The 26,639-nt window shown below is 36.7% G+C and overlaps 1 protein-coding gene across 6 annotated transcripts in view; it reads left to right on the top strand.

Annotated features, from left to right (window-relative positions):
• The window catches only part of rbbp8 (RB binding protein 8, endonuclease), an 82,064-nt gene that overhangs the window by 20,279 nt on the left and 35,146 nt on the right, over positions 1-26,639 (top strand). Inside the window, exons 1-7 of one of the 6 annotated variants that reach the window (XM_062980450.1) lie at positions 531-695; positions 1,674-1,763; positions 14,396-14,615; positions 19,482-19,524; positions 22,798-22,893; positions 25,062-25,174; positions 26,416-26,491. In XM_062980450.1, coding sequence (XP_062836520.1) covers positions 14,504-14,615; positions 19,482-19,524; positions 22,798-22,893; positions 25,062-25,174; positions 26,416-26,491 — 440 coding nt within the window. In that variant the 5' untranslated portion in view covers positions 531-695; positions 1,674-1,763; positions 14,396-14,503. Of the gene's footprint in view, positions 1-530; positions 696-1,673; positions 1,764-9,135; positions 9,389-13,917; positions 14,069-14,395; positions 14,616-19,481; positions 19,525-22,797; positions 22,894-25,061; positions 25,175-26,415; positions 26,492-26,639 lie in introns of those variants that run through there. The other 5 variants (XM_062980452.1, XM_062980451.1, XM_062980453.1 and 2 more) reach the window with 5 other exon arrangements.

Below are 26,639 nucleotides of genomic sequence, written 5' to 3'. Positions count from 1 at the left end.
TAAAAATACTTCAGGCTTGGATCCCAGATTTTGTTTGTACTGTTTGTAAGATACAGAAATGCTGTTTAATTGAAGTATCCTTTTCTGATTGGGTTTCATTGTATTTGCTTCCTTTCTTTGGATTAACCAACACAATGCTTATCTATCAGTCACTCCATCTAGAAATGTAATAAAGAAGATTTGCAACAATAGGATGTTGCTGTGTTTGATATGGTTAGGGATACAGCACTCCCCAGCCCTTTGGTAAATTGTTTTGCTGGAGGCTACAACATTCTCTGTTGGGAGTTGGTGGAGGCGTGAATAATTCGCCACTTATGAAGCTTCAGAGCCGAGTTGAGCCGCAGCATGTTGAGCTGCCCTTTGATGCAGACTGGTTGGACGGGTTCTTGCTCTACCCAGGAACCAGTTTGACAGGCCTGTTATGCCAACAAATTCTGGTATGATTCCATGTTCCAGAGAATTCAGAAACCTGCCCAGCCAGTTAAATGAAAGACATATTAGGTTATCCATTGCACATTGTGTATATCCGAGGTGCAGCAGAACTCCTCTCAGCATTCTCTAGTGTGGTCCACAGGTGATTTTATGGTCTTACCTTTCCCAGAAGCTTGTATGATCAGGGGAAGGAAACATTAAATAACCCACCACTGCTGCTCAAGAGCAGGGTCAGACTGAACATTTACAATCAAAACAAAAAGGTGAGTTTATAACATCTCCCTTAATGCTGCATGGTCAATTTTAAGATCTTAACTTCAGAAATCATGCCATGGATTTTAGATGTACTGGTGCATGCTTCAGTGTTTAGCTGGGTATTAATATTACGTTATATCATGTATACGATTCTTGCTAATATCATTGAGTGGTTCTTTTATGGGGCTGTTCATCATGTTAGTGGGAATGCAGGTCAATGCATGAAGCAAGTCATGGGACATGCAACGATAGGTGGCCAGAATGTTACCCTGAATGTTGCTACTAACTTTATAAAGTTTGGTAAGACATTTAATTTTCCTTATTATATAGTACAATCCCTACACGTGAGTTCAAATTATTTAATGCCAAGGTAAATCAATACAGGATTGTAATATTAGCTTCTATATGTGAAATGTATGGTAAATATACTGGGTTCACAGTGGCAACAGAATAAAGAAATGCTTAATATATGATTGTCAAAATGATGCTTTTCTTAGAAGATGAACTCATAACACATTAACAAATACAGTAGATTCAATTCACATATCCTGCCACACATTAATGCCTGGCACATATTATATGTTCCATCGAGAAAAATTAGTCCCTCTTTTCTTTTATTATATAGAGATTATACTGCCACAGCATCTAATATAAAATAGGTTCCACACCTGTAGCCCCCAAATAATGAGTTAAAATTGAGGTCTATGAATTTGAGATTTTCCAAGTTCAAATCAGAAATATGACAACTTTGAAAACCAAGTCTATAAAATCTGGTAACTGATTAACCAGTTTCCTGGGAGCAAGTTCCACTTAACTCATTGGGATTTACTTCTGAGTAGTCATGGATAGGATTGTGCTTTGCAGCTAAAAAGTATACTGGCTGAGTTGAACAGAAAGGAATGAAGACAGGTTTTGTCATGCCTGTTTGTACAAAATAACTTTTGTTTGAACTAAAAGTGACTCTTCCTATCTCCTCTTTAAAACAGGAAAAGGGGGCTAAATCCTGTACTGTGTTCTCTTCCCATGAAAGCTAGTGGATTTCAAACAAAATAAATAGGAGTGTTTTTTATTATGAGGTAAGTAAAATACTGGTTGCTAATAATCTATGTTTCAAAGCTGTTTAATACATCTAAATAGCATATTAGATCTTAGGATAATCTCAGAGAGGAAATAGCAGCTTGGTATGTGGCTAATCCTATCCATGCTGTTGAAGAGTTATTTTTATTATTCCTTGGGAGAATGCAAATGTCTGACACCTGATATAGCACTAAGCAGCATATTGTACAGGTCTCTGAATGTACAAGGGGAAGCCACCTATTTTTTAAAAATGTATTGGAGAATATATCTTCATCATTCCAAAAACTAAGGTTATACAAAATTAATTCCTTAATTTTAAACTTTAACAGCTCTGTTCTATGTCTGTTGATATAGAAGTCCTACTGTATTCACTAGAGTTCTTGTGCATCTTAATTGAATAATATTGCAAGAATGATGAATAATAGTGCAATAAGATTCAGAGTTAATGATAAATTAGATTGCATCTTATAGCCATCTTCAGCTAAACAGCATCTATATACACTTAATTGGGAGATACATTGAATTTAGTAGTACAGTGCCTGCTTATGAGGAAAGATGCATAACAGTACTGCATCTCTTATCAAAATTACTATATAGCTTATTAAATATAACCATTGATTCATTTGGTTTGAACTAACTACAGAGTTATTCAACAATATTTAGGCTGGCCCTACACTCCAATTAAAGCAGTTTGACACCCCTCCTCCCTTTAACTTACATGGTTCATTGGAACTTAAGTATGTATTATATTTACTGCTGGGGAAAAAGGTGAATGAAAACCTAACTACAAACAAAAGGAAGACACTCCTATGCCAAGATGATTTTGCTTTTGCACTGTTCCATAGTGCTGGCAACTAATTTTGTATGTAAAGCAGGAGTAGACAACTTTAGAAGTCAAGAAGGCCACATTAGCCCTCCAGGATGCCTTGGAGAGACATACCCCTGCCATACCTGATCTCATGAAAAACACAATTTTTTGCCTCTAAAGCTCTGTAGAGGACACAGAGATACGTTCTGGAGTTTTTCTGAACCCTAGAAAGCATTTTAGTCATGCTGAGATTTTTTTAAAAATTGAAATTATTTGCAAATTTGTGAGAGATCCACTATAGCGCCAAAGGTGGTAGAAATACCCTCTATATTCCACTACAGAGCAATTTGTTGCTGGGGGATAAGTGGAATTTTTTATACCCAGGGCCCAACAAATACAAAATGTGGGGACTGCTTGTACACTTACCCACCTCAACAGAAAGTATATTATATGCCATCCTCAACTAACCTTTTATGATGGCATGCTTTTAATTTGCATTATATTGCAATCTATTATCTACAGTCCACAGCATGACCTATGCATGTCAACTCAGAAGTAAGGCCCAATGCATTTAAACAGTATCTTACTTTAAAATAAGTTAACATAGAATCCCAGCCAGGCAGTGAGATCCTATAAAGGAGGAGATTCTATTATGGAGCATCTGTCACATTAAAAACCCAGCAAGCATGATGCATTCAGGAAAGATATTTTTTTCCTTTTTTTGCCCTCCACAAGTTGACTGCAATGGGAAGATATTAGCTAAGCTAACTTCAGAAATAGTTTAGTTATGGCTGACTAATATTCTGGATGTGTTTGGGGCTTTGGGTCCTGTGGATTTATGGCCTTCTCTGAAGGCTCAATGCTGTTCTCTGCTACTAACACATGTTTGTATCCATTTGCTCAGCAGATTGAAGGGCTGTGGTTCAGAGAGAAGAGTCAATGAGCTGGCAGACCTTCTCTGCCACAGGAGTGGCACTTATGTCAGATGCCATGGTCCCTCAGGGAGCACCTTAGATTGTTCTGTAGTCTCTGTTCCTGTAATATTGATGAAGCAATTGCACTTTGCATATAGTACTTAATTAAAATGATCATCCATGAGTGCTAATTTAATGCTAAATCAAAGGGAATGCTAATTCAGTGAAACCAACTCCCTGATGAAGCAGAATGAAATGGTGGCCTGAGGCAGCCCATTCTGAGTGCTATTAAAAGGAAGCAAATTATAAGTTGTCTAATTTATTACCTTTTACAGCTATCTTTTTAAAACGATCATATGTATGTGCCATTTACAAAATTTAAAGCTTAAAAGTATAACTTTATCTAGGTCGCATACAAACAAGAATAGTAAAGAAAAAACCCATTCTTTTAGAGGCAGGACTGGAAAATGTATATCTGACAGATGACCTTGGACTGCAACTTCCATAATCCCTCAACATAGGCAATGCTAGCTAAGGTTGATGGGAACTGAAGTCCAACAATATTTCAAAGACATATTTTCCCTACTCATCTTAGATAATACATGGTTCAAAGTGTACCTTCATCAGCACTGTTGAGACTGGGAGAAATAAGTTGATGGCATGTATTTTCATAGACTTAAGTCTGCATCATCATATGTTATATTTTAGTATTCATGTGTTCTATAGGCATGACACATCTGTCCCTTCCCGCATTTACATCTGTCCCTTCCCGCATTTATATGCCGACTTAGTCCACTACGGCTACTCTGGCTAAAAATAGCTGTTCAGATTTTCTTACCAGAAACCTTTAAATAATTTCCCTTAATTTGAGAAACGTGGAGCTAGAAAAGCATGTGGTGTATATAGCACTGATTCAGGTATTCCCATAAGTTTCCTTTCCTTTTCATGGTTTTAACATTATATGTGGAATCAGGATTAATGACCATTCCTAGGAGTGTAGTCTAGTTAAAGTGCAATTGCATAATTCTTGTTGCAGTTCCAATGAGCATTTTCTGCTCTTTATAGTACTGCCCATTTCCTGGGATTACCAGCCCAGGGATAAGAAATAGAAAACACCTCTGTCGTGTTTGTGTTTAAAAAGCAGATGATATGACAACTCTCTGGTGGCGGCACCCATTCTATTCAAATATACACACACACTTCTGCTATGGGAGGAACCTAAGACAGTAGCAGCAGTACATACAATTGTCCCTGACCCTCCGCAAAACTGATAAGCTGTCACTATGTTACTCTTTCTCCAATGTTACAATTATCTCCTTCCAGGGATTGGGATATTGGTCCAGTTTAGCTTGTGATCCAGGGGTTGTAACAATACTCCTGGAGCAGATTTGTGTTAACCACTGTCTAATACTCAAACCCTGTACACAGGACTGATCTCAATGAGATTTAACCCAGTTCAAAGCAGATATTGTGAGATTTTGTGTCTTGAAATTCTGGGTTATATGACTCTGTGGAAGGGCCCCTGGGACTCATTATACTTGCAGTTCAAGAGTTTTGTAACTCACTTAGCAAATACAGTTATTGGCCTTCGATAACCATGGATATATGTTCTGTATCCATGGATTCAATCATCCATGAATTGAAAATATGCTTTTTAAAGAATTCAAAAAGCAAACCATTTTATATCCAGTATACCATTTTACGTACCATCATGTATAATGGGACTTGGGCAGGTCACTTTAAATCTATCTTCACAATAACAATGACAATAAGAACTATAACCGGTATATAAACGTATAGAATTATAGATAAGTAAGATATCTTTTTGGTGATGTAGTGCAATCAGTAGAATATTTAAGGGCGGTATCAAAATTTGTCCATGAGATCATGGGCATATTTCAATTGTGACACTAGCCCTTTTCCCACAGTTTTATGGTTTAGGTGTGGACCTTTGTTCGTTTTAGACAAGTGACGAAAGTGTCAGGAGCATTTGGTTTTATTACAAGCCTTGGAATGTTTTGCTGAATGGCATACTGATTTCGGAATGAATAAGTCAGAGAAAACATATTCATATGTCAGAGAAAAATATAATCTGTCAGATTTTCATTAGAAAATCTGACAAATTAACAAAAAAAATGAGGACTTTCTTGGCTCAATGCTTCGAAATATAGGCAGTCCCCAAGCTATGAACAGGGTTCTATGGGTTTGATCTTAAGTTCAATTTGAATGTAAGTCGGAACAGGTACATTTTTAAGTGTAACTCCAGCCAAAAATACACACATATGCACAGGCTTTGAATAGCATAGAGAAGGTTTAACACCCCTATGGTGTTTGATTTGCTGTCTGTGCCCCTGTTCAGAAGATTTCGCCTTACTTTATGTCCCTGTGATAATTAGATTTTGAAAAATTAGGCTTGTTATGGAAACAAGGATTGGTGATAAAGCTTCAGTGGAGACACCTTTCCCGCATTATAACACTTTCAGAGTGAATTTCCCTTCCAAGGGGTAGCTTTCTCTCACTTCTGCTGTTTCACCGCTGTTCCTAACTATGAGTCATTTATAAGTTGGATGTTTGCAATTTGGAGACTGCCTGTACTATCATTCTTCAGAGGCACTTAAAATACACAAATATGATCTGTAAGCAAAAGAGTGGGCCAACTGACACATTCTGTGCCCATTTTGGACAGTTTTATAATAATATAATAATATACTTCATTTATATTTCGCTCTATCTCCCTGAGGGGACTCAGAGCGGATTACAGGTACATATATGACAAACATTCAATGCAGTTATACAATTGACAGAGACAGACATAAACAGAGGCAAGGCTTCCCTCTTTTCATGTCCAGCATCTGGCTGTGCCCGACTCGGCCATGGGGAGGTGCTGTCATTTAATTTTCCATGTTGAGGAGCCTGTTGTCCATGGACTTCTTTCCTGGTTGGATTTATGTCGGCATGTTTTTCAGGGTGCCTTTTACCTCCCCGCCAAAGCGGTACCTATTCATCTACTTACATTGTTGTTTTCTAACTGGTAGGTGAGCAGAATCTGGGCTGATGGGGGGAGCTCACTCCGACCCGGACTTGAGCTGCCAACCTTCCAGTCAGCAGGATCTTCTATAGCAGGCTGTCTTCCCTCCTTTGCATATGTGTGAGGATATAAAGAGGCTAGTATTTTTTTAAAACATCAGAAGGTATTTGATGACACCATGCAGAGTTTTTAATGGGGAGGAGGTGCAGTGTTTTAATTTTATTACATTTAAAAAAATCTTTTAATGCTGTTTTAACTTGGGTTTTGAATCAAATTTAGTTTAATTGTATATTAACTTTTACATTAAGGTGGTTTTTTAATTGCATGTTGTTTTTAAGGCATTGTGTGCCACCTCATTCAGAGAAAGATAGGAATGAAATGAAATCAATAAAATAAAATGATATTTGGGGTGTTGGATATTACCATGTACGTGCAAGGTCTAAGGAAGCCACCTAAAACATGTTTTGCACCTATCAGAAGGAGAGAGCATTTCCAGATGTGGATCCCATGACTCTGAAAGAAACCTAGGTTGCATCTACACTGTAAAATTAATGCAGTTTGACGTCACTTCAACTGCCAGGGCTCCATGCGATGGAAAATTGGGAGTTGCAATATGGCGAGGCACTAGCACTCTTGGGCAGAGAAGGCTAAAGACTTTGCAAAACTACAATGTCTGTGATTCCATAGTATTGAGCCAGGGCAGCTAAAGTGGTATCAAACTGTGTTAATTCTACAGTGATGCGCCTGTGGAGACCATTCACACTGCAGGATTATAGCAATTTCACAGCCTTGGCTCAGATCTATGGGTTTTGTAGTTTGTTGTGGCACCAGAGCCCTTCAGGATAGGGAATGGTAAGTCACCCACAAAACTACAAATCCCATAACCTTGAGCTGTGGCAATAAAGTGCTGTCAAACTGCTTTAATTGTGTAGTGCGAGTGCAGCCAAATTCAAATTCATGAAACTTTTAGGCTTCTTCATAATAGTGAGATGGGAATAATAATAATAATAATAATAATAATAATAATAATAATAATAATAATAATAATAGCAATTGCTGTTGTGTTGTCAGAGGCTTTCATGGCCAGAATCACTAGGTTGCTGTGAGGTTTCTGGGCTGTATGGCCATGTTCCGGAAGCATTCTCTCCTGATGTTTCTCCCATATCTATGGCAGGTATCCTCAGAGGTTGGGAGGTCTGTTGGAAACTAGGCATGTGAGGTTTTTATATCTGTGGAAGGTCCAGGGTGGGGGAAATAACTCTTCTCTTTTGGAGGCAAATCTGACTGTTGCAACTGGCCACCTTGGTTAGCATTAAATAGCCTTGCAGCTTCAAAGCCTGGCTGCTTTCTGCCTGGGGGAATCCTCTGTTAGGGATTTGATTTTTTTTTCCTGTCTGGAATTCCCGTTTTCTGAGTGTTATTCTTTATTTACTGTACTGTCCATGCAGTCATGCCGGCCACATGACCTGGGAGGTGTCTACGGACAATGCTGGCTCTTCGGCTTAGAAATGGAGATGAGCACCAACCCCCAGAGTCAGACATGACTGGACTTAACGTCAGGGGAAACCTTTACCTTTTACTTACCTGATTTTAGAGGGTTTTTAAAATACTGGTAGCCAGATTTTATTCATTTTCATGATTTCCTCCTTTCTGTTGAAATTGTCCACATTTGCTGTTGTTGTTACTATTATTATTAGTTCTCTCCATTACAACACCGTTAAGATACTTAGATTTAAAAAATAGCCTGTTAAAACGCATTAAATATTTTTAAAAGACAGACCTAAGAGCTCATGCGCACTGCATTGTGGATTAAAAGACACCTTTAAACATTTTTGGATAAATAAGTAAATAAATACATTAAAAAAACTTTAGTACAGTACAGTAGAGTCTCACTTATCCAAGCCTCGCTTACCCAAGCCCCTGGATTATTCAAGCAATTTTTGTAGTCAATGTTATCAATATATTGTGATATTTTGGTGCTAAATTCGTAAATACAGTAGAGTCTCACTTATCCAACATAAATGGGCCGGCAGAATGTTGGATAAGCGAATATGTTGGATAATAAGGAGGCATTAAGGAAAAGCCTATTAAACATCAAATTAGGTTATGATTTTACAAATGAAGCACCAAAACATCATGTTAGACAACAAATTTGGTAGAAAAAGTAGTTCAATACGCAGTAATGCTATGTAGTAATTACTGTATTTATGAATTTAGCACCAAAATATCACGATATATTGAAAACATTGACTACAAAAATGCGTTGGATAATCCAGAACGTTGGATAAGCAAGTGTTGGATAAGTGAGACTCTACTGTAATTACAACATAACATGACTGCGTATTGAACTACTTTTTCTGTCAAATTTGTTGTATAACATGATGTTTTGGTGCTTCATTTGTAAAATCATAACCTAATTTGATGTTTAATAGGCTTTTCCTTAATGCCTCCTTATTATCCAAGATATTCGCTTATCCAAGCTTCTGCCGGTCCGTTTAGCTTGGATAAGTGAGACTCTACTGTACTTCTAAAAAACGGGATGGCAACATTGTTAAGGGACAGAAAGCACTTTGCGCATGCGTGGTGGTCACTTTGACCATCCCAAGGCAGGAAGAGAGAGAGAAGAGAGGAAGGAAAAGGAGGCCTCCTTCTGTCATGGCCTATAAAGCCTCCGGCCACAAGGGGCACATCACATCCCTCCCGCCAAAAAAGGCTGCTTTTTCTCCATTCAGAGGCAGCAGGGGAGAGGGAAGGGGAGCCTTGTATTTATCGGTCGAGGGGGCGAAAAAAGGTCCCTCCCTCTCCCCTGCAGATGTATACACCGTTTCTCTTTATTTTGGCAACGCCAGCATAAACCTCTTCGAAATGACTCAGGTAATGACGCGCCTTCCCTCTTTCTTTCTCTCTCAGTTCCTTTCTCTGGCGGGCTTTTCCCCTCAGGCGCTTCCACAGAAACACACAATATTACTGCTCAGGATTCAAAGGGATGTGGGAGACTTGAATGGGAAGAAGTTAGGAGCCTAAGCTTTTCTAAGGCCCCTTCCACACAGCTTGTATCAAATCCACATTGAGCTGGATTATATGGCAGTGTGAACTCAGATAATCCAGTTCAAAGCAGATATTTGTGGATTAATCTGCCTTGATATTCTGGGTTATATGGCCGTGTGGGAGGGCCCTCAGTTGAGCAGTGGTCGGCCTTTCCACACAGCCATATAATCCAGAATATCAAGGTAGGAAATCCCACAATACAGTAGTCTCACTTATCCAACATATTGGTTTACAAATACAGTAGAGTCTCACTTATCCAACATAAACGGGCCGGAATTAAGGAAAAACCTATTAAACATCAAATTAGGTTATGACTTTACAAGTTAAGCACCAAAACATCATGTTTAACAACAAATTTGACAGAAAAAGTAGTTCAATACACAGCAATGCTATGTAGTAATTACTGTATTTACGAATTTAGCACCAAAATATCACGATGTATGGAAAACATTTACTACAAAAATGCGTTGGATAATCCAGAACGTTGGATAAGTGAGACTACTGTACATGCACAACCCAAACCATATTAATGATAACCTTGATATATCTAATATGTAATTACCAAAACTGCCAACACAACAGAAAACCAAGCAATTCTGCTTGATTAGAGGTTCGCAGCAGCTTTAGAAAGCTTTGTGAAAACAAAAATATGCAGTGTGATATATTCTGGAGCATGATAGTAACAGAAAGTGACTGTGTTACTTCATTTATAATAATGGCACATATCCAACCAAAAATACAGTAGTCTCACTTATCCAACATAAACGGACCGGCAGAATGTTGGATAAGCGAATATGTTGGATAATAAGGAGGGATTAAGGAAAAGCCTATTAAACATCAAATTAGGTTATGGTTTTACAAATTAAGCACCCAAACATCATGTTATAAAACAAATATGACAGAAAAAGTAGTTCAATATGCAGTAATGCTATGTAGTAATGACTGTATTTACAAATTTAGCACCAAAATATCACAATGTATTGAAAATAATAATAATAATAATAATAATAAGGAGGGATTAAGGAAAAGCCTATTAAACATCAAATTAGGTTATGATTTTACAAATTAAGCACCAAAACATCATGTTATACAACAAATTTGACAGAAAAAGTAGTTCAATACGCAGTCATGTTAGGTTGTAATTACGTATTTACGAATTTAGCACCAAAATATCATGATATATTGATAACATTGACTACAAAAATGGTTTGGATAATCCAGAGGCTTGGATAAGTGAGAGTCTACTGTATATGTGTGTGTGCGTATGTATGTATTGTGGATATCTCATACAGTGTGGTAGTTATCAATATAGTTTTGGGAATGGGAATTACTTTTATGACAGATATATGCCAGTATTGTGGCTCTCAGATGTGTTGACTCAGATAACCCAGGCTTCTTCCACACAGCTGAATAAAATCCCACATTTTATGCTTTGAACTGGAATATATGGCAGTGTGGCCTCAGATCAAATAAGATATTGTGGGATTTTCTGCCTTGATATTCTGGGTTATATGGCTGTGTGGAAGGGCCCCCAGTTCAAAGCAGATACCATAGAGTTTCACTTATCCAACATTCGCTTATCCAATGTTCTGGATTATCCAACACATTTTTGTAATCAATGTTATCAATATATCATGATATTTTGGTGCTAAATTCGTAAATACGTAATTACAACCTAACATGACTGCGTATTGAACTACTTTTTCTGTCAAATTTGTTGTATAACATGATGTTTTGGTGCTTAATTTGTAAAATCATAACCTAATTTGATGTTTAATAGGCTTTTCCTTAATCCCTCCTTATTATCCAAGATATTCGCTTATCCAAGCTTCTGCCAGCCCGTTTAGCTTGGATAAGTGAGACTCTACTGTATATATACACACACACTAATGCTTTTATATCAAGCCGCTTTGAGTCTCCTGCAGGAGAGATAAAGTGAGGCATAAATATTATAATATTATAATAACGACAACAACAATATACTGCCTTAAATGTAATTCCCATCCCCAAAACTATATGAATAATTACACGACTATATGAGATAACTTTGTTTTTGTGGGGCATTACCCTGCATCACATTTTGCTCTAGTTTTTCAGTGACTATCTCATAGAGTCTCAACCAATTCAGCATAGTTTGTGGCACAAAAAATGAAGTTTCTTGAGTACAATAACTACTTTCAAAGTAAGTACTGCACAATTAAACAGGAAGTAACACTTTCAGGGCCCCTGGTGGCACAGTGCGTTAAAGCTCTGAGCAGCTGAACATGCGGACCAAAAGGTGCCAGGTTCAAATCCCAGGAGCGGAATGAGCGCCCGCTGTTAGCCCCAGCTCCTGCCAAGCTAGCAGTTCGAAAACATGCAAATGTGAGTAGATCAATAGGTACCGCTCCGGCGAGAAGGTAACGGTGCTCCATGCAGTCATGCCGGCCACATGACCTTGGAGGTGTCTATGGACAATGCCGGCTCTTCGGCTTAGAAATGGAGATGAGCACCAACCCCCAGAGTCGGTCATGACTGGACTTAACGTCAGCGGAAAACCTTTACCTTTAACACTTTCAAACCAGAAACAGAAATTTTTTCAAATTTGTTACATTGTGTAATTACCAATCTGTATGAGATAATCACAATACTGGCATATATTGTGTCTTTAAAATATGCTAATTCTTATCCCCAAAACTATATGGTTAATTACCAGAGTGTATTATATATCCACAGGTATATATCATACCTTACAAGTAATTCTTATCCCAAAAAAACTATATGAGATAATCAGAATACTGGCATACCTTAAAAGGAATTCCTTTCTCCAAAACTGTATGAATCACCACAATGCTGAACTATGCCCTACCTAAAAAGTAATATGAGATAAGCATAATACTAGCATATACCCTTTCTTTCCTTCTCATCCCACCCAGCTAAACGAGACTGGCATTTATCATGCCTTAAATATAATTCCTGTCCCCTATAATACTGCAACACAATGGACAACCACAATATTTGCATATGTCATATCTAAAAATAATTTCCCTCATACTCTTCCCCCACCCAATTAATTATATGATATAACCAAATTACTGCCATTTACTCTACCTAAAAAAGTAATTTCCTTCCCACTCTCTCCCAACTATTTTTGATAACCACAATACTGGGATGTGCCCTACCCAAAAAATAATTGTCTGAGTATCTCTACACACTATTCAAGATAACCACAATACTGGCATATAGCCTACCTTAAAAGGGGTGAGTGGGGGTAGAAAGTGTTCCCTTTTTGCTGTTTGGCCACTGACCATCATCTCTCAACTAAATAAGAGCAAGGAGCAGAGAGAGCACCCTTTTCTCCTGGAACCTGATGCTCATCCTCCTTTAGAATACAATACCAAATCAAACAAACTTTACTAACAGTTAATACTACTGAACAAAATCACAAGTATTAGCAAAAATCCCTACTGCACAACTCGCTCCTTCACCCGTACACAGAAAACAAACAAAGGCGCTTCAGGCTTTTGAAAATGCTGTTCTTTCCCCCCTCTGTGTTTTATCTGAAGGGTTGCTCTGTGTTTTCTGAAGATATGACAACTTCCTGTCACACTGACACTTTCTGTCTTCTCTCTCTTTTTGAAATAGTTTTGTTTTCATTGAAAACTTCTTGAAGCAGAACATCAAAAATGACATTTTTTGTTATATCTGGAGAGCTGCCTATTTGCCAATAGTGATTTTAAATGAATTCCTTTGGCTGGAGGAGTTCATTTAAAATCATTTTTTGAAACTTTTTCTGTTGCAGTGATATTAATGTGCAAAACTAAGCTAAGTGTTGTGGCACCATACATGCACAGAATAAAGTCCCATCAAATTCAGTGGAACTTCAGAGTAGCCATTATAGGCATTCAGTCTCTGGAATTTCTTAAAGACACAAGAATTCTATGTGATGGTAGAAAGCATATCATTAACAATCTTTAGTTAATTCCTTGCAAATACTATACCAACAGGCTTTTGGCCATCAACTACAATGAGCTTTTAATGGTATATTTTGTTTTCTTCATGTTAATTTTTACTGATTTTAGTTGTAGATTGTTTTCAAAACCAATGCACGCATATACAAATCATGTGTATTGTTGGTATCCTTTGGTGTTTGGTCAGGACCCCCCATAGATACCATCATCTGTGGCTGCTCAAGTCCCATTATATACAATAGCATAGTAACGTGCATGCCCCTTACATAAAATGCCGAAATTGAAGTTTGCTTTTAGGGGGTCTGTAAGTATTTTCAAACTCTGGATAGCTGAATCGGTGGATGTAGAATTTGTAGATACAGAGATCTGACAATGTTTGTTATTTTTGTTGTTGTGTGCTTTCAGATTGTTTCAGACCTATTTGCCTATAAAGCAACCCTACCAAAAAGGTTTCTTGGCGTGATTTATTCAGAGGGAATTCATTTTTTTGCCCTCTAAGTTGCTGAGAGAAGGCGACTTGGTCAAGGTCACCCACTGGGCTTCCAAGACCAAGCAAGTACTCAAACCTTTGCATTTAGAATCATAATCCAATGTTAAAACCACTACACCATGCCAGCTCTCATATATATATAGCTTACCGCTTTAATTCGTTTTGGTTTTACTGAACTTTCTGCCTCCTTAAATCCCAGGCCGAGTATGAATTCATAAGTGGCATATTAATAATAGTAGTAATAGTAGTAAATGTTTGTTTAAAACTGTTTTAAATCTTTCAGGAAAGTGGTTACAGTGAGCTGTGACATTTTTGTTGAAACAAAAAAGTAACAAAACAGGCAATATGATGTTTCATCCACCATTTAAAATCATATTGCAATTTGTTTTCTAGGAATTCAGTTGTTTAAAAGAAAAACCTTCACAACTATAATGTAAACCTAACAGAGTGGCAAACATAACTACAGAAAATCAAGTGAAAAGTTTGAAACAGAAAGACAAAATGAGTGCTTCTGGAGGAAGCTGTGAAAGTCCTAACTCTGCAGAACCTACTTCTGACTGCTTCAAGGAATTGTGGTCCAAGTTAAAGGAATGTCATGATAAAGAAGTAACAGGTAACACTGTTAATATTGATCAATGTATTATGGAACAGCGTTAATAATAGCAATTTCTCAGCTATTACTGAATTAGTTGGCCAGAGAGATGCACATAAATATTTTTTAAAGAAATAGCATACTACCATGCCACTGAAGAAGTTGTACTGATTTGTTTATGTGTCTTCAACATTCTTGAACTATTTATGTAGCTGAGGCTGAAGGTATTAATATTGTATGTTTATTAAACAAATCCAGCATATTAGCTTCTCATCAGCTGACTTTTGTCCATTGTATATTCAACAAACATGTGATGAAAACATAATAAGTTGACATCATGTGGTCCCTGGCTGTATATTGTAATTCCAAATGAATGTGCTTTGATGGTTTTGGAAAACTTAGTCACATAGGTGGAAATTCAAGTTTTAAAAGGTCTTGGAGTAGTCAACATTATTGCAGTTAGAAGTACTCTACTCTGGTTTATTTCAGTAACTGTTTACCACAAGCTCTTAAATGCATTGACAATTCTGCATAAAAAATGAAAAAGACAAAAATGAGCATTGTTTGAAAGCATCTCTGCGCTCTATTGCCAGATACTTGCTGGTAGAACAATACAATTTGGAAGAAGGGAGGGAGGGATTTTGCCATTAGGATACCATTAAAATACAATGTAGCACATGAAATAGAAACAAGTTTAGGCAAGGGGCTTAAAATGTGGGTCCTACATAAACTACAGTAGATGGTAATACAGTAGAGTCTCACTTATCCAACACTCGCTTATCCAACGTTCTGGATTATCCAACGCATTTTTGTAGTCAATGTTTTCAATATATCGTGATATTTTGGTGCTAAATTCTTAAATACAGTAATTACTACATAGCATTACTGCGTATTGAACTACTTTTTCTGTCAAATTTGTTGTATAACATGTTTTGGTGCTTAATTTGTAAAATCATAACCTATTTTGATATTTAATGGGCTTTTTCTTAATCTCTCCTTATTATCCAACATATTCGCTTATCCAATATTCTGCCGGCCCGTTTATATTGGATAAGTGAGACTCTACTGTACTTGGATTTTGAAGACTGCAACAGAACCGCAGAATAGTGATACCTGTGTTGGAGATCCTAATGGAGCTAATCCCACAGAACACGATTATTCAGTTTAATTCAGAAATTCATTCTACTGTATTACAGTTTTAGTTATTTCTCCATATCAAAGAGTTCATCTTAGAAATTGATCTATATGACTTGCACACAACAGAAGCAGAATGTGCCATACATTCTGTATACCAGGGGCTTTCAAACTGGGGTTCCCAGATGTTTTTGGCCTTCAACTCCCAGAAATCCTAACAGCTGGTAAACTGACTGGGATTTCTGGGAGTTGTAGGCCAAAAACATTTGAGGGCCCAGGTTGAAAACCACTACAGTATACAGAGAGAATTACCCAATGCCTGTTCAAAGATGCTAACAATCCTAACGAATATTGTGATACAGTGGACAGGGATTACAACACAGGCACCTAGTTGTCTTAATTTAGTTTGGCTTCAAACTACAGGAAAGGAGATTCCACCTGAACATCAGGAAGAACTTCCTCACTGTGAGGGCTGTTCGGCAGTGGAACTCTCTCCCCCGGACTGTGGTGGAGGCTCCTTCTTTGGAGGCTTTTAAACAGAGGCTGGATGGCCATCTGTCGGGCATGCTATGAATGCGATTTCCTGCTTCTTGGCGGGGGGTTGGACTGGATGGCCTATGAGGTCTCTTCTAACTCTACTATTCTATGATTCTATAATTCTATATCAGAAAACATACTAGGAGCCCCTGGTGGCACAATAGGTTAAACCCTTGTGCCGGCAGGACTGCTGACTGAAAGGTTGGTGGCTCGAATCCTGGGAGCGGGGTGAGCTCCTGCCTGTCAGCTACAGCTTCCCATGAGAGGACATGAGAGAGGCCTCCCACAGGATGGTAAAACATCAAACATCCAAGGGTCCCTTGGGCAATGTCCTTGCAGACGGCCGATTCTCACACCAGAAGCGACTTGCAGTTTCTCAAGTTGTTCCTGACACGAAAAAAAGAAAACAGACTGCTGAATATTATCAATTTGATGAAATTAATGCTTCTTCCAGTCACTGTCTGGTAGGACTATAAAACAGCAGGTGAAGTTTGGTTGTAAGAGGCAAATTTATGTGCAGGAACATGTAGCCCTACCTCAAGCAATAATTAAAGCACCTCCTGGTTAACATATGCTGTGACACAGCATGGGTGGGCATTTTAATGGGTATGACCCATCACTAGAAATGAAAAAGGGATCGTGGTATAAAATGGTAAGGACAAAGTATGGGCATTTACTCAGATTTGCTTCAGAACAGTCTTCAGATTTATACCCAGAAAATATTTTACTTTCCATAGGCTATAAATTAACTTCATTACATTTTTAGATTTAGTATTGTAGTTTAAAAGGAAATGAATATAACTGTTATGCCTCTTGGCTCAGAATTTTTTTTACAGTGTCTAGTATGTCATCAGCCAGGACACATGCCAAGGCATTGTCAGCATAGATTTTGGCAGTCTAACAAATGACTATTTGTCATGTGGCCAAATTGAATTTTCAAATAATAAGCTGTCTAATTATTTTTTTGTAATGCCCAAAATTCAGAATTCTGAACTTTTAACAAATAGAACATTATAGGTGTTCTTTCAAAACATATTAGAGTGACAAGCCTAAATATATGATACTTGGAAATAAATCCTATTGAAATAAATGGCTTGCTTCTGAATAAACCTAGTAAAGATTGGGTGTGGGTGTGTCAATGCAGTCTTGCCATAAGGCAGACTTTTTCATGCCTCAACCTTTGCTACTGTCTATCCCACACAATACTTGGTGAAGTTAGATCCTGTGTAATTGCATCAAAGACATGCCTGAGGGATAGTTAATTTCTGCAGAAGGTGGGGATCCTCCAGTAGAACCAGGTATGGTGATTTTTAAGACACATCAAACACAGACTTGTCTGGACTTTGCTTGATTCTGAAGTCTATAAACAAGAATTAAAACTGACTCATGAATTTTAATTCTAAATGTCAGCAAAATATATCTTGTATAAAACTATAATCAGGGGCATAATGTCCAAAACTTGTCTATAAGTGTTGTTGTGTGTATTTTGGTGTATGTTCTGTTTATAACCTGTGCTTTACAGTTCAGAAAAAGGGTCAACTTAGATCTTTTAATGTTTTCATATTTTTAATAGAATATAGCTCAGGAAAAGAGTGAGCATGTCTTTCTTTTAAAATGCAAACTTAAATTTGTGCGCAAAATCATATGCCATTTTCTTTCTGTTTTTTTACTCGTTCCTCTATGTCAATGAAGCTCATTGATGGGGGAGCAAGTCTCAGGATATTGAAAAAATTATGAAAAACATTCTAAAAAGTTTCCTCTGTAACTCCTCCACTTGGCTGGTTTGTTCCTTTTTTTTTAATATACCCCACCCCAATTTGAGACCAAACTGGATGAGAAAAAATTATTGAAAAAGAAGACGGAAATAAAATCAATTACCATAATTGGAGAAGCCTCCTTTTCACCCTTTTCTTCAACAGATTTTCTCATGTTGCTGCTAACCAGCAAACACCCTATGGGATCTCAGTTCAGCTTAGTCTGGATTTAAATCTGATTTAAGCACAAAAAAGCACATATTTAATGAGTTGTGAATCAACTGGTTTTACTGAAGGACTAATTTACTATTGTCTCTTTGGTTTTATTATCTAATTGTGAATTTAGTCAGAAGGCTTTTTGAAACATTCTGATAAATTTAATGCTTTCTGAATTGAGAAAAAGTAGCATGATTTAATTATAGTGTTGCATTTTTAAACATTCCTTCTACAGTAGCCCCTTGTGATAGTGTTGCAATACCAAATACAGTGCCAAACAGATTGCTTTTTCTTACAGGGGCCTTGTTGTTCATTTTCATTTTTTTCTGATGGGTGTGGATAAGGATTAAATCAGAGTACTTCATATGGGTCTTATTTCCAGATATCTATGCATATTGTTGAATAGCAGTCCCATTATAGGAAAAAACTCTGTGGATCAGCATGATCAAGCATAATGTATTTCTGTTCCTGTCTTTGTGCTTCTCTCTTCCCCATTTCTAAATAGTTTTCATACCTGTTCTGATTTTATCTTTCTCTTATGATACATGACATCTATCTTTGACATGAGTGTTGGTTTCCAAACAGTGGTTTGAAATCTGATGCATTTGCTGACATGGCAAGTGGTTGACTGGATAGCCCTTGTGGCCTCTTCCAATTCTGTTTCTAGGTTGTGTGTATCTGTGACTAAAGACAAATGTATATATTAAAAGAATTTATTAAACTCTTGCCTTCCCAACAGCACCTTCAAATGTATGTACAATAAACTATGTATCTTTTTTAAATGACAAGATAAAAACCCAATTTTAAAATGCAAAAGTCAGACAAAATAATAGTCTTTACTTCCCCCAGGAAGCTTGATAAAGATAAAGCTAATCTTACTTTGCTTTGAAGGAAGTTCCACAATCAAGATGTTTGTACACAGACATTGGCCTGTAGTTAAACTTGATGTGTTCTAATTTTAGTTTCTTAAAATCTTGGAAATTTTTAAATTTTTTGGAAGAACATTTGTTGTACATAATTTACTGCTTTGTCATCTTGCTGTCAGCAACCTCAAGAAAAATAAAGGAAACGATAGATATATACTCTTAATTTTTGTCTTTTTCAGAAATGCAATACAGTAACAAAAGTTTGGCTGAAATTTGTTGGCAGTCCTAATTTCTATAGAACTGCCAACAAATGAATTCTTAGTGTTCATAAAGTGATTAAATAGACTTTTAGTCTTTGTTTTTTTGTCTTTGCTTTTTAGGTTTACTGTTGAAGATCTCCAAACTAAAAACTGAAAGGTGCAGGTATGTATCCAATTTTAAATACTGTATATACTCGAGTATAAGCCTAGTTTTTCAGCCCTTTTTTAGGGTTGAAAAAGCTGCCTTCGGCTTATACTTGAGTGAAGATCCCGGCTGGCTTATGTTCGGGTTGGTTTATACTCAAGTACTGTATACGGCATGACTGCATGGAGCGCCGTTAGCAACTATTAAAGATTAGCAAATATTAAATAGCCTGGTGATTATTTAACTTACAAATCTAAATAAATTTCAATTGCCAGCTGCATTTCAGAATTCTAAAGCTACATTATGATACTGTTTAAGTTGTATCAGAGCCTACCCAGGCTCAGCTCTAATATCATTTTTCAATGCCAAGACTTTACTTTCAAAATATCCTAAAGCTAGGGCCCCTGAGCAGAATGTGTTTTCCTCGCCATTATATAATTCCAGGGAGCTCTCGCAAGCAGGATGGGTAAATGGATTAACCAAATTAAGTGCAATAGATGTGAAAAAAGGCAGTGATACAGAAGTGATTTTTGAATGTTAATTATAGTTAGTTTTTAATAATGTTTTACCATGTATTGTTGTTATTAGATCATTATTATTATAGATTTATGTGTATTGATTTTATGTATTTGAATGTGATGTTGGTTTTTGAACAGCATCTAATTGTGCCATATGATAGCCACTCTGTGTCCCGTGGTGAGGGAGAGAGGGCGGAATATAAAATAAATAAAATAAAATAAATAAAAAATAAATAAATGGGATGAAGGCTTCAAGATCAGGGTATAGTTTTCCAGTCAGGCTCTGGTACCACCCCAAAAAAACCCTAAAAATCTATAGCATTCTTTGAAAGTACAATATTTGTTTTAAATGAGTTCTCAGGCAATACAGCAGTTCCATGCTATAGCCGCAATGTTATGTGTGCTGTTTGTATATAAATCTCACTGAACTCAGTTCAAAGTATTGTATAGCCATAGATTGAATCTGTATCATTAAACAGCGTCTTTGGTTGTTTCCATTTCTTTCTGTATATCTATTACTGTAATATCCACTTAGAATTTAATATTTATGACAATCTTTGTAATAACATTTCAACATGGTCTTGTTTCTGTGTCCATGTTTTAAAAGCTTATATCCTTAGAATAGAGTTTGTGGGAAAGTAGCACTATTGATGACTTTCTGCTCTGAGTTAATACATACCAAGCTAAATGGTTTAATTATTATTTGCTGGAATCATCCTAGAGGCATGGCATGGTAGACACAATAGCCTTCTATAGGAGTTCATGTTTTCCCCCAACTCTTCCTGAATACCTGAGGTTTAATATTTCAAAGCTGATAGCCAGCCAGACAATGGGCCCCTTATGCTGCATTCTGCTTAAGCAGTGAAGGTAATGGTCCTGTAAACACAGGGTCAGAGACCATTTATTAGAAGACAGTTTTCATAGCCAAAGACCAAATCAGTTTTGTCAAGCAGTAGCAAGACTTCATAATTTATTTTCTTCTTTTCTTCAGCTGTTCTTAGGATGTGAATGTCCTTTTAACTAACTGATTCTAATAATGTTTCTTTGGTAATAAATCATCTTATTTTCATTGAGAGGCACTTTCCAATAAGTAAGCCTAAGTTTGCAGTATGCAGCCTGACCCTCTCTGTGAACTGAGGAACACACTTCCATACATTTAGTGTGATTTACTCCCAAGCAAGTGTAACATGATTTATTTCCTGATTTGATACATTTTCACATCTTCTTAGCTTTAGTAGACAATATTTTCTTAGCTTCCATGCCTCTAAGAACATTATGAAACCCAGAAATTGGAGGAAACTATTATCTTCCTCATTTATCTCTGTTAGAAATTAAATGTGTCAGTCTGTTTAGTATTTATTGAGGATATTTAAGCTGCGGTCCTCTGCACGCTTAGCAAATATAAGGCCCTCATGAAAACAAATGGATATTTTTCTTAGCAAACACAACCACACCTACATAAAAAGTTGTTAGTAGAAAACCCCTTTCAAGTGGGGAAGCATCTGTCCTTTATTATTGAGGATGATAAATAGTGGTTTTCATAATCTAGTAAATTCACAGATAAACTGAAAGATCAAGCTTCAAAAATACAGCCACTTCTGAATAGAGACTGGAAAATTAGGACATATTCAGGTTCATTTGGATACAGTGTTGCTGCTACTTTGTTGATTATTATCCTTCCATATTTGCAGTTGTTACTACTGAAATCCTTTCTTACGTTATTTTCTGTCGGATATATCATTGACAAGAAATATTGAATAGAAACATTGAATAATTTGGAGTAGAAAAATAAGTGGCATGTTTAATGTACAATAGGACATCTTCTGTTGTTGAATTAAATCCTGTATCTCGGGGTTCTCAAGGTTTTTCAACCATGGAGCCCTTTTTGAAGCAGAAGTTTCTTGTGGAACCCCAAGAAATGTTTATATATTATACATTATATATAATGTGTGTGTGTGTGTGTGTGTGTAGATATATATCTATCTATTAGGAATGGGCAAACCTTTGGACACGGGGGCTGAATTGCATTTTTAAACTTGACAGATGAATTTGTTTGTGTTTGTGTGAACTAGCTGAAAAAAATGAACAAATTCCTATGCACACTGTACATACCTTGTTTGTAGTGCAAAAAGAAAGAAAGAACAATACAATAATTAAAATAACCACCATAAACTTAACCGTATTTCAGTGGAAGACCTCTTCTGTTATGCAGGAAAAGCACAAAGCACCCCGTACAAATTGCTCTGCAATGGCCATCTTACTTTGCTTTCCTTACTTCCTCTGAACCACCACTATCTCTAGAGGAGCATCAGTTCTGCTTTATTAAGTCAACAGACCCATGCACAATTACCAGTAAAATACACTGGAACTCACTTCTTTGTAAACATAGGAGTTCTTATTGGAGACTACTCAAATTTAAATCGCATGAAAACCCTTTCCAGTGCAGTCTTCCTTGGCAGAACATATATATTTTTATATTCTATGCTACCATTTCACTTTTTTCCTTCTCCAGTAAAGAATTATTTTTTTTCCATTTATGAAATTCATGTTCTGATATCTGCCAAAGTAGTGAACATGTAACTAATATGTATTGTATTAGAGATGGCATATCCTATATATTAGTAGCTGTAGTAATCTGTTTCCAGGGAAATAGAAGTTTAACATAACATTCAGAATAAGAACACAGTAATATTTTTTCTTGTTAAGTTAATATGGTTTCTAGTTAATAAAAATGTGTCAAACTATTTAGTAACAACCTTCTTTTTGTGCTTAGGGATGCAGAGAGGCTTGATGAATATTACACCAAAAACCAGCAGCTTAGAGAGCAGCAAAAAACCTTGCATGACACCATTACAGTTTTAGAAGATCGGTAAGTGGAAATTATCCTTTCTTCTTGCAATATTTAGGCACCATTTTTCTTTGCTCTCAGCCTATGATATTTCAGTGGATGCCATAAACTATATGCTGTCGACAGGATCCTAGTGTGTTAAATTGTTCCTACAACAGAGTATAGTACAAGCAACTTGACATCTAGGTTCTCTAGGACTTCACTGTGTAAACAGAAGTCTCATTTTACTATAGTTATTATTGCATGTGTCATAGCTACAACAGGTGGTCCCATGTAACTATTGCAGTATTGCTTTTTCCTCTAATGGTATTGAATATGATCTTGGTGATTTTTTAATTTAAAGTTTATGTCAGGTTGAGCATCCATTATCCTGAATTCCAAAATCCAAAATTGTCCAAAATTGTCCACATGTATGACTGATATAGTGACACCTTTGTTTTCTGATCGTTCAACTATGCCAAAACCTTGTTTCACACACTAAATTATTAAACATATTATCTATAAGATTACTCTCAGAATACAGTATGTGTAAAAGTTATATGAAATATGAATTTCATGTTTAGACTTGCAACCCGTCTCCAAGACCTTTACATTTACAGGGGATACATTCTTATTCCCCCCCTCCCCCCGCCCCCGGGGATACTTGAAGCTGCAAATAATAGTGAACCCTGTATTTTGAGTGTACTTGGGTCACTCTGTGTCTGATGAGGTCCTTTGAGTCAGTGGCTGTACTCTAGAAGGAACTAATAAGTGAATGAGGTTTATGTAATAAGAAATTATTGTTACTAGCATTGTAAAATTATCTACCTGTGTACTAACACATCAAGGTAATCTTTACCAAAAAAAAAACCCCTAGATATAATGAGACTGGCTTCCTGGAAAAATTAATATGTCTGTGTTTTAGTTGACTCATAAATGCTCTTTTGTACATCATTTTTTGTTAAAAATAACGCTGGTAATGTGTCTATGGTGGTTTCAGCACATTGAATTTTGAGTTGACAGAGTGGCCATTTTCAGATTATCCTATCATGGCTTAATGTACTGAAATATGAATGATACTTGCCTGTACATGTTGTTCCTTGGGTCTTTTCTTTGTAGTGTAAGCAAATGAGAACTTTGAATTAGCAGTTCTTCCACAAGCCAGGATATTAAATCATGCTTTGAAACAGTGGTTAATTAAACATATGATTTAATTGCTGCTTGCACAAAAGGAGGTTCTGATATAAAGTCTAACTGCTAGTAGAGTTGGCCTCAAGCAGGATGTAGCAGTTGTGATCATTGTACATGTGCCAATGTTTCCTCTGAAACACCGCCAGCAGCTCCATGTGAAGCACTATAATCTAGATCATTTGCCCATCCAGAGTAGTTCTGTATCTGGTCTTTTTATCTAATAAAGGTTTGGGGTCAGCATGATGTAGTGGTTTGTGCATTGGATTATGACTCAGGGATTTTCTTGGTCAGGTCACATTCTCGGCCCCAGAAAGGTAAAATCAACCTCTCCCTGTAAACGTCTTTCCAAATAAACCTCATGGTATGTTTGCCTTACAGTCACCATAAGTTGGAAATTACTTAAAGCACGCAACAACAACAGATTTGGGGATTTAAAAAAATCTTAAGTGGAAAGTAGACAAATTAGATGTTTCTCATTTGTTCTTTATGTGTGAAATAGTATTTTTGCAGTAATAGAGTATAGGGAATGGTGCTGCTTGTTGATGTTTTACATTAGTTCCTTCACAAGAGGAGATTATTACATACCAAGTCTCAAGAACAAAAAATGCATAGTAGAGAAGACAATGATATTGTTTGCAAAAATGTTTTTTCAAATCAAGTTCTTTCAGGAGATAAAACAAGAATACCTAGCATAAGAATATACATGAAAAGGAATGTTTCCCTTCCATGTTTTTTCACCTAGAAAAAAATTGATACCATGCCAGAATCCTATTTTGTTATCTATAATGATTACCATTTACAGAATAATCATCTATGTATGACTTAGAGATAAGTCTTACAAGACTTAGTTTCTTGAAGTGTGTTTAGGATTTTACAGTTTTATTATTTTTTTGTTTAGTTTTATTAAATTTTTCAGTTTGCGAAGCTTGACAGAAGCCCATCTGTTGAGTTAGCTAGAACCTTTAAAATTTATTCTGTTGCTAACAAGAGATGGGAAATGCTATTTCTAATTTGCATAGGTTAAGAGCAGGATTATGTGATCGCTGTGCAGTAACTGAAGAACACATGAAGAAAAAACAGCAGGAGTTTGAAAATATCCGACAGCAGAACCTTAAGCTCATCACTGAACTGAGTGAGTTTTTTGCTCAAGGCATTACATAATTTCTTTGGTTGTTTTGTTGTTATTCTCTTTTTAAAGTTACTGATTAACCATTTATTCTCCAAAGGAAACAGACTATGGTTCTCCACCTGCCTATGTAACATGTTGGCCAACGTAATGGGCTTTATTTCTGTGTTGACATGTATGGAAATGTGATGTTTGTCTCTTATATTCAAATACTGTAGGAATCCATGGTTTGCAAAGTCATGCATCGACTTATTTTAACATCTAAACCCATCTGTCAAATCAGGGTATCAAACTATCATTTGGAGATTATTGTGGATGACAATTTATAGTCTTATTATTATATCTGAATTCAGACAAAGCATTATTACAGCCATTACTCCACCTCAAGAGGCAGTATGTGCCCTGGAGACTAGAATGAACTTATAAGGGCCGGAATGTGGCGCAGGCCAGCTGCAATAAATCACTCTGACCAAGAGGTCATGAGTTTGAGGCCAGCCCGTGTCGGAGTGAGCACCCGACAATTAAAATAAAAAATAGCCCCTGCTCATTGTTGACCTAAGCAAACCGAAAGATAGTTGCATCTATCAAGTAGGAAATTTAGGTACCACTATGTGGGGAGTCTAATTTAACCAAATTTACGACACCATAAAACTGCCACCAGTGTGCGGAAAGGAATGAGGAAGTCGGCTTCACAGTGGATGATGAAGCAGATGCTCCCCCTGTGGCCGGAATCGAGCATACCCTCAGGAAGCTGGAGAAAGTTGAATTGCCTCAGTGACTATCTCTGTCTCTATGTTCATATGGCATTGAATGTTTGCCTTGTATGTGTACAATGTTATCCGCCCTGAGTCCCTTTCGGGGTGAGAAGGGTGGAATATAAATATTGTAAATAAATAAATAAATAAATAAAAAGTTAGTTCTGAGCAGATGGAAAGATCAGAATGACCAACAAATGTCGAGGTCATCTTAGTTACTTTTATTGTATCTATGAAGATTTCTCTCACAGGATGTAAATGTGAATTCGTTTTATTTGTTACTGAATTTACTGTTGACCACTTCAACTAAGATATGGATTGCTTCATGAGGTATCGCTATAAGTGACTGACTAGACTGCTTTGCTTAGAATGAAAACATAACAAAATTAAGTGCAAATTCATGCATGCTTATTACACTTATTATCTGATGGGCATGTTAAAAAGATTGAAGAAATAAAATACCTGTTTCTTTATGTGTGTCACATATTCCAGTGAATGAAAGAAATAACTTACAAGATGAGAATAAAAAGATTTCTGAACAGCTTCAGAAGATGCAGCAAAGACTAGAGTAAGTATAAGGGTTTCCCCCCCTTTTTGCTATCTATGGTAGTAGAAGCCAGTATCTTTACCCAGAATTCCAAAATATCCTAAAATCATGTATTTTGGCTCTTGGTAGAGACCAGTGCTGCAGGGAGTTGTGGTCTCTGCAGGATTCT

This window comes from Anolis carolinensis, chromosome 4, assembly GCF_035594765.1.
Source record: "Anolis carolinensis isolate JA03-04 chromosome 4, rAnoCar3.1.pri, whole genome shotgun sequence".
In the NCBI taxonomy this organism is placed as follows: domain Eukaryota; kingdom Metazoa; phylum Chordata; class Lepidosauria; order Squamata; family Dactyloidae; genus Anolis; species Anolis carolinensis.
This window is presented reverse-complemented; position numbering and strand designations above follow the sequence as displayed.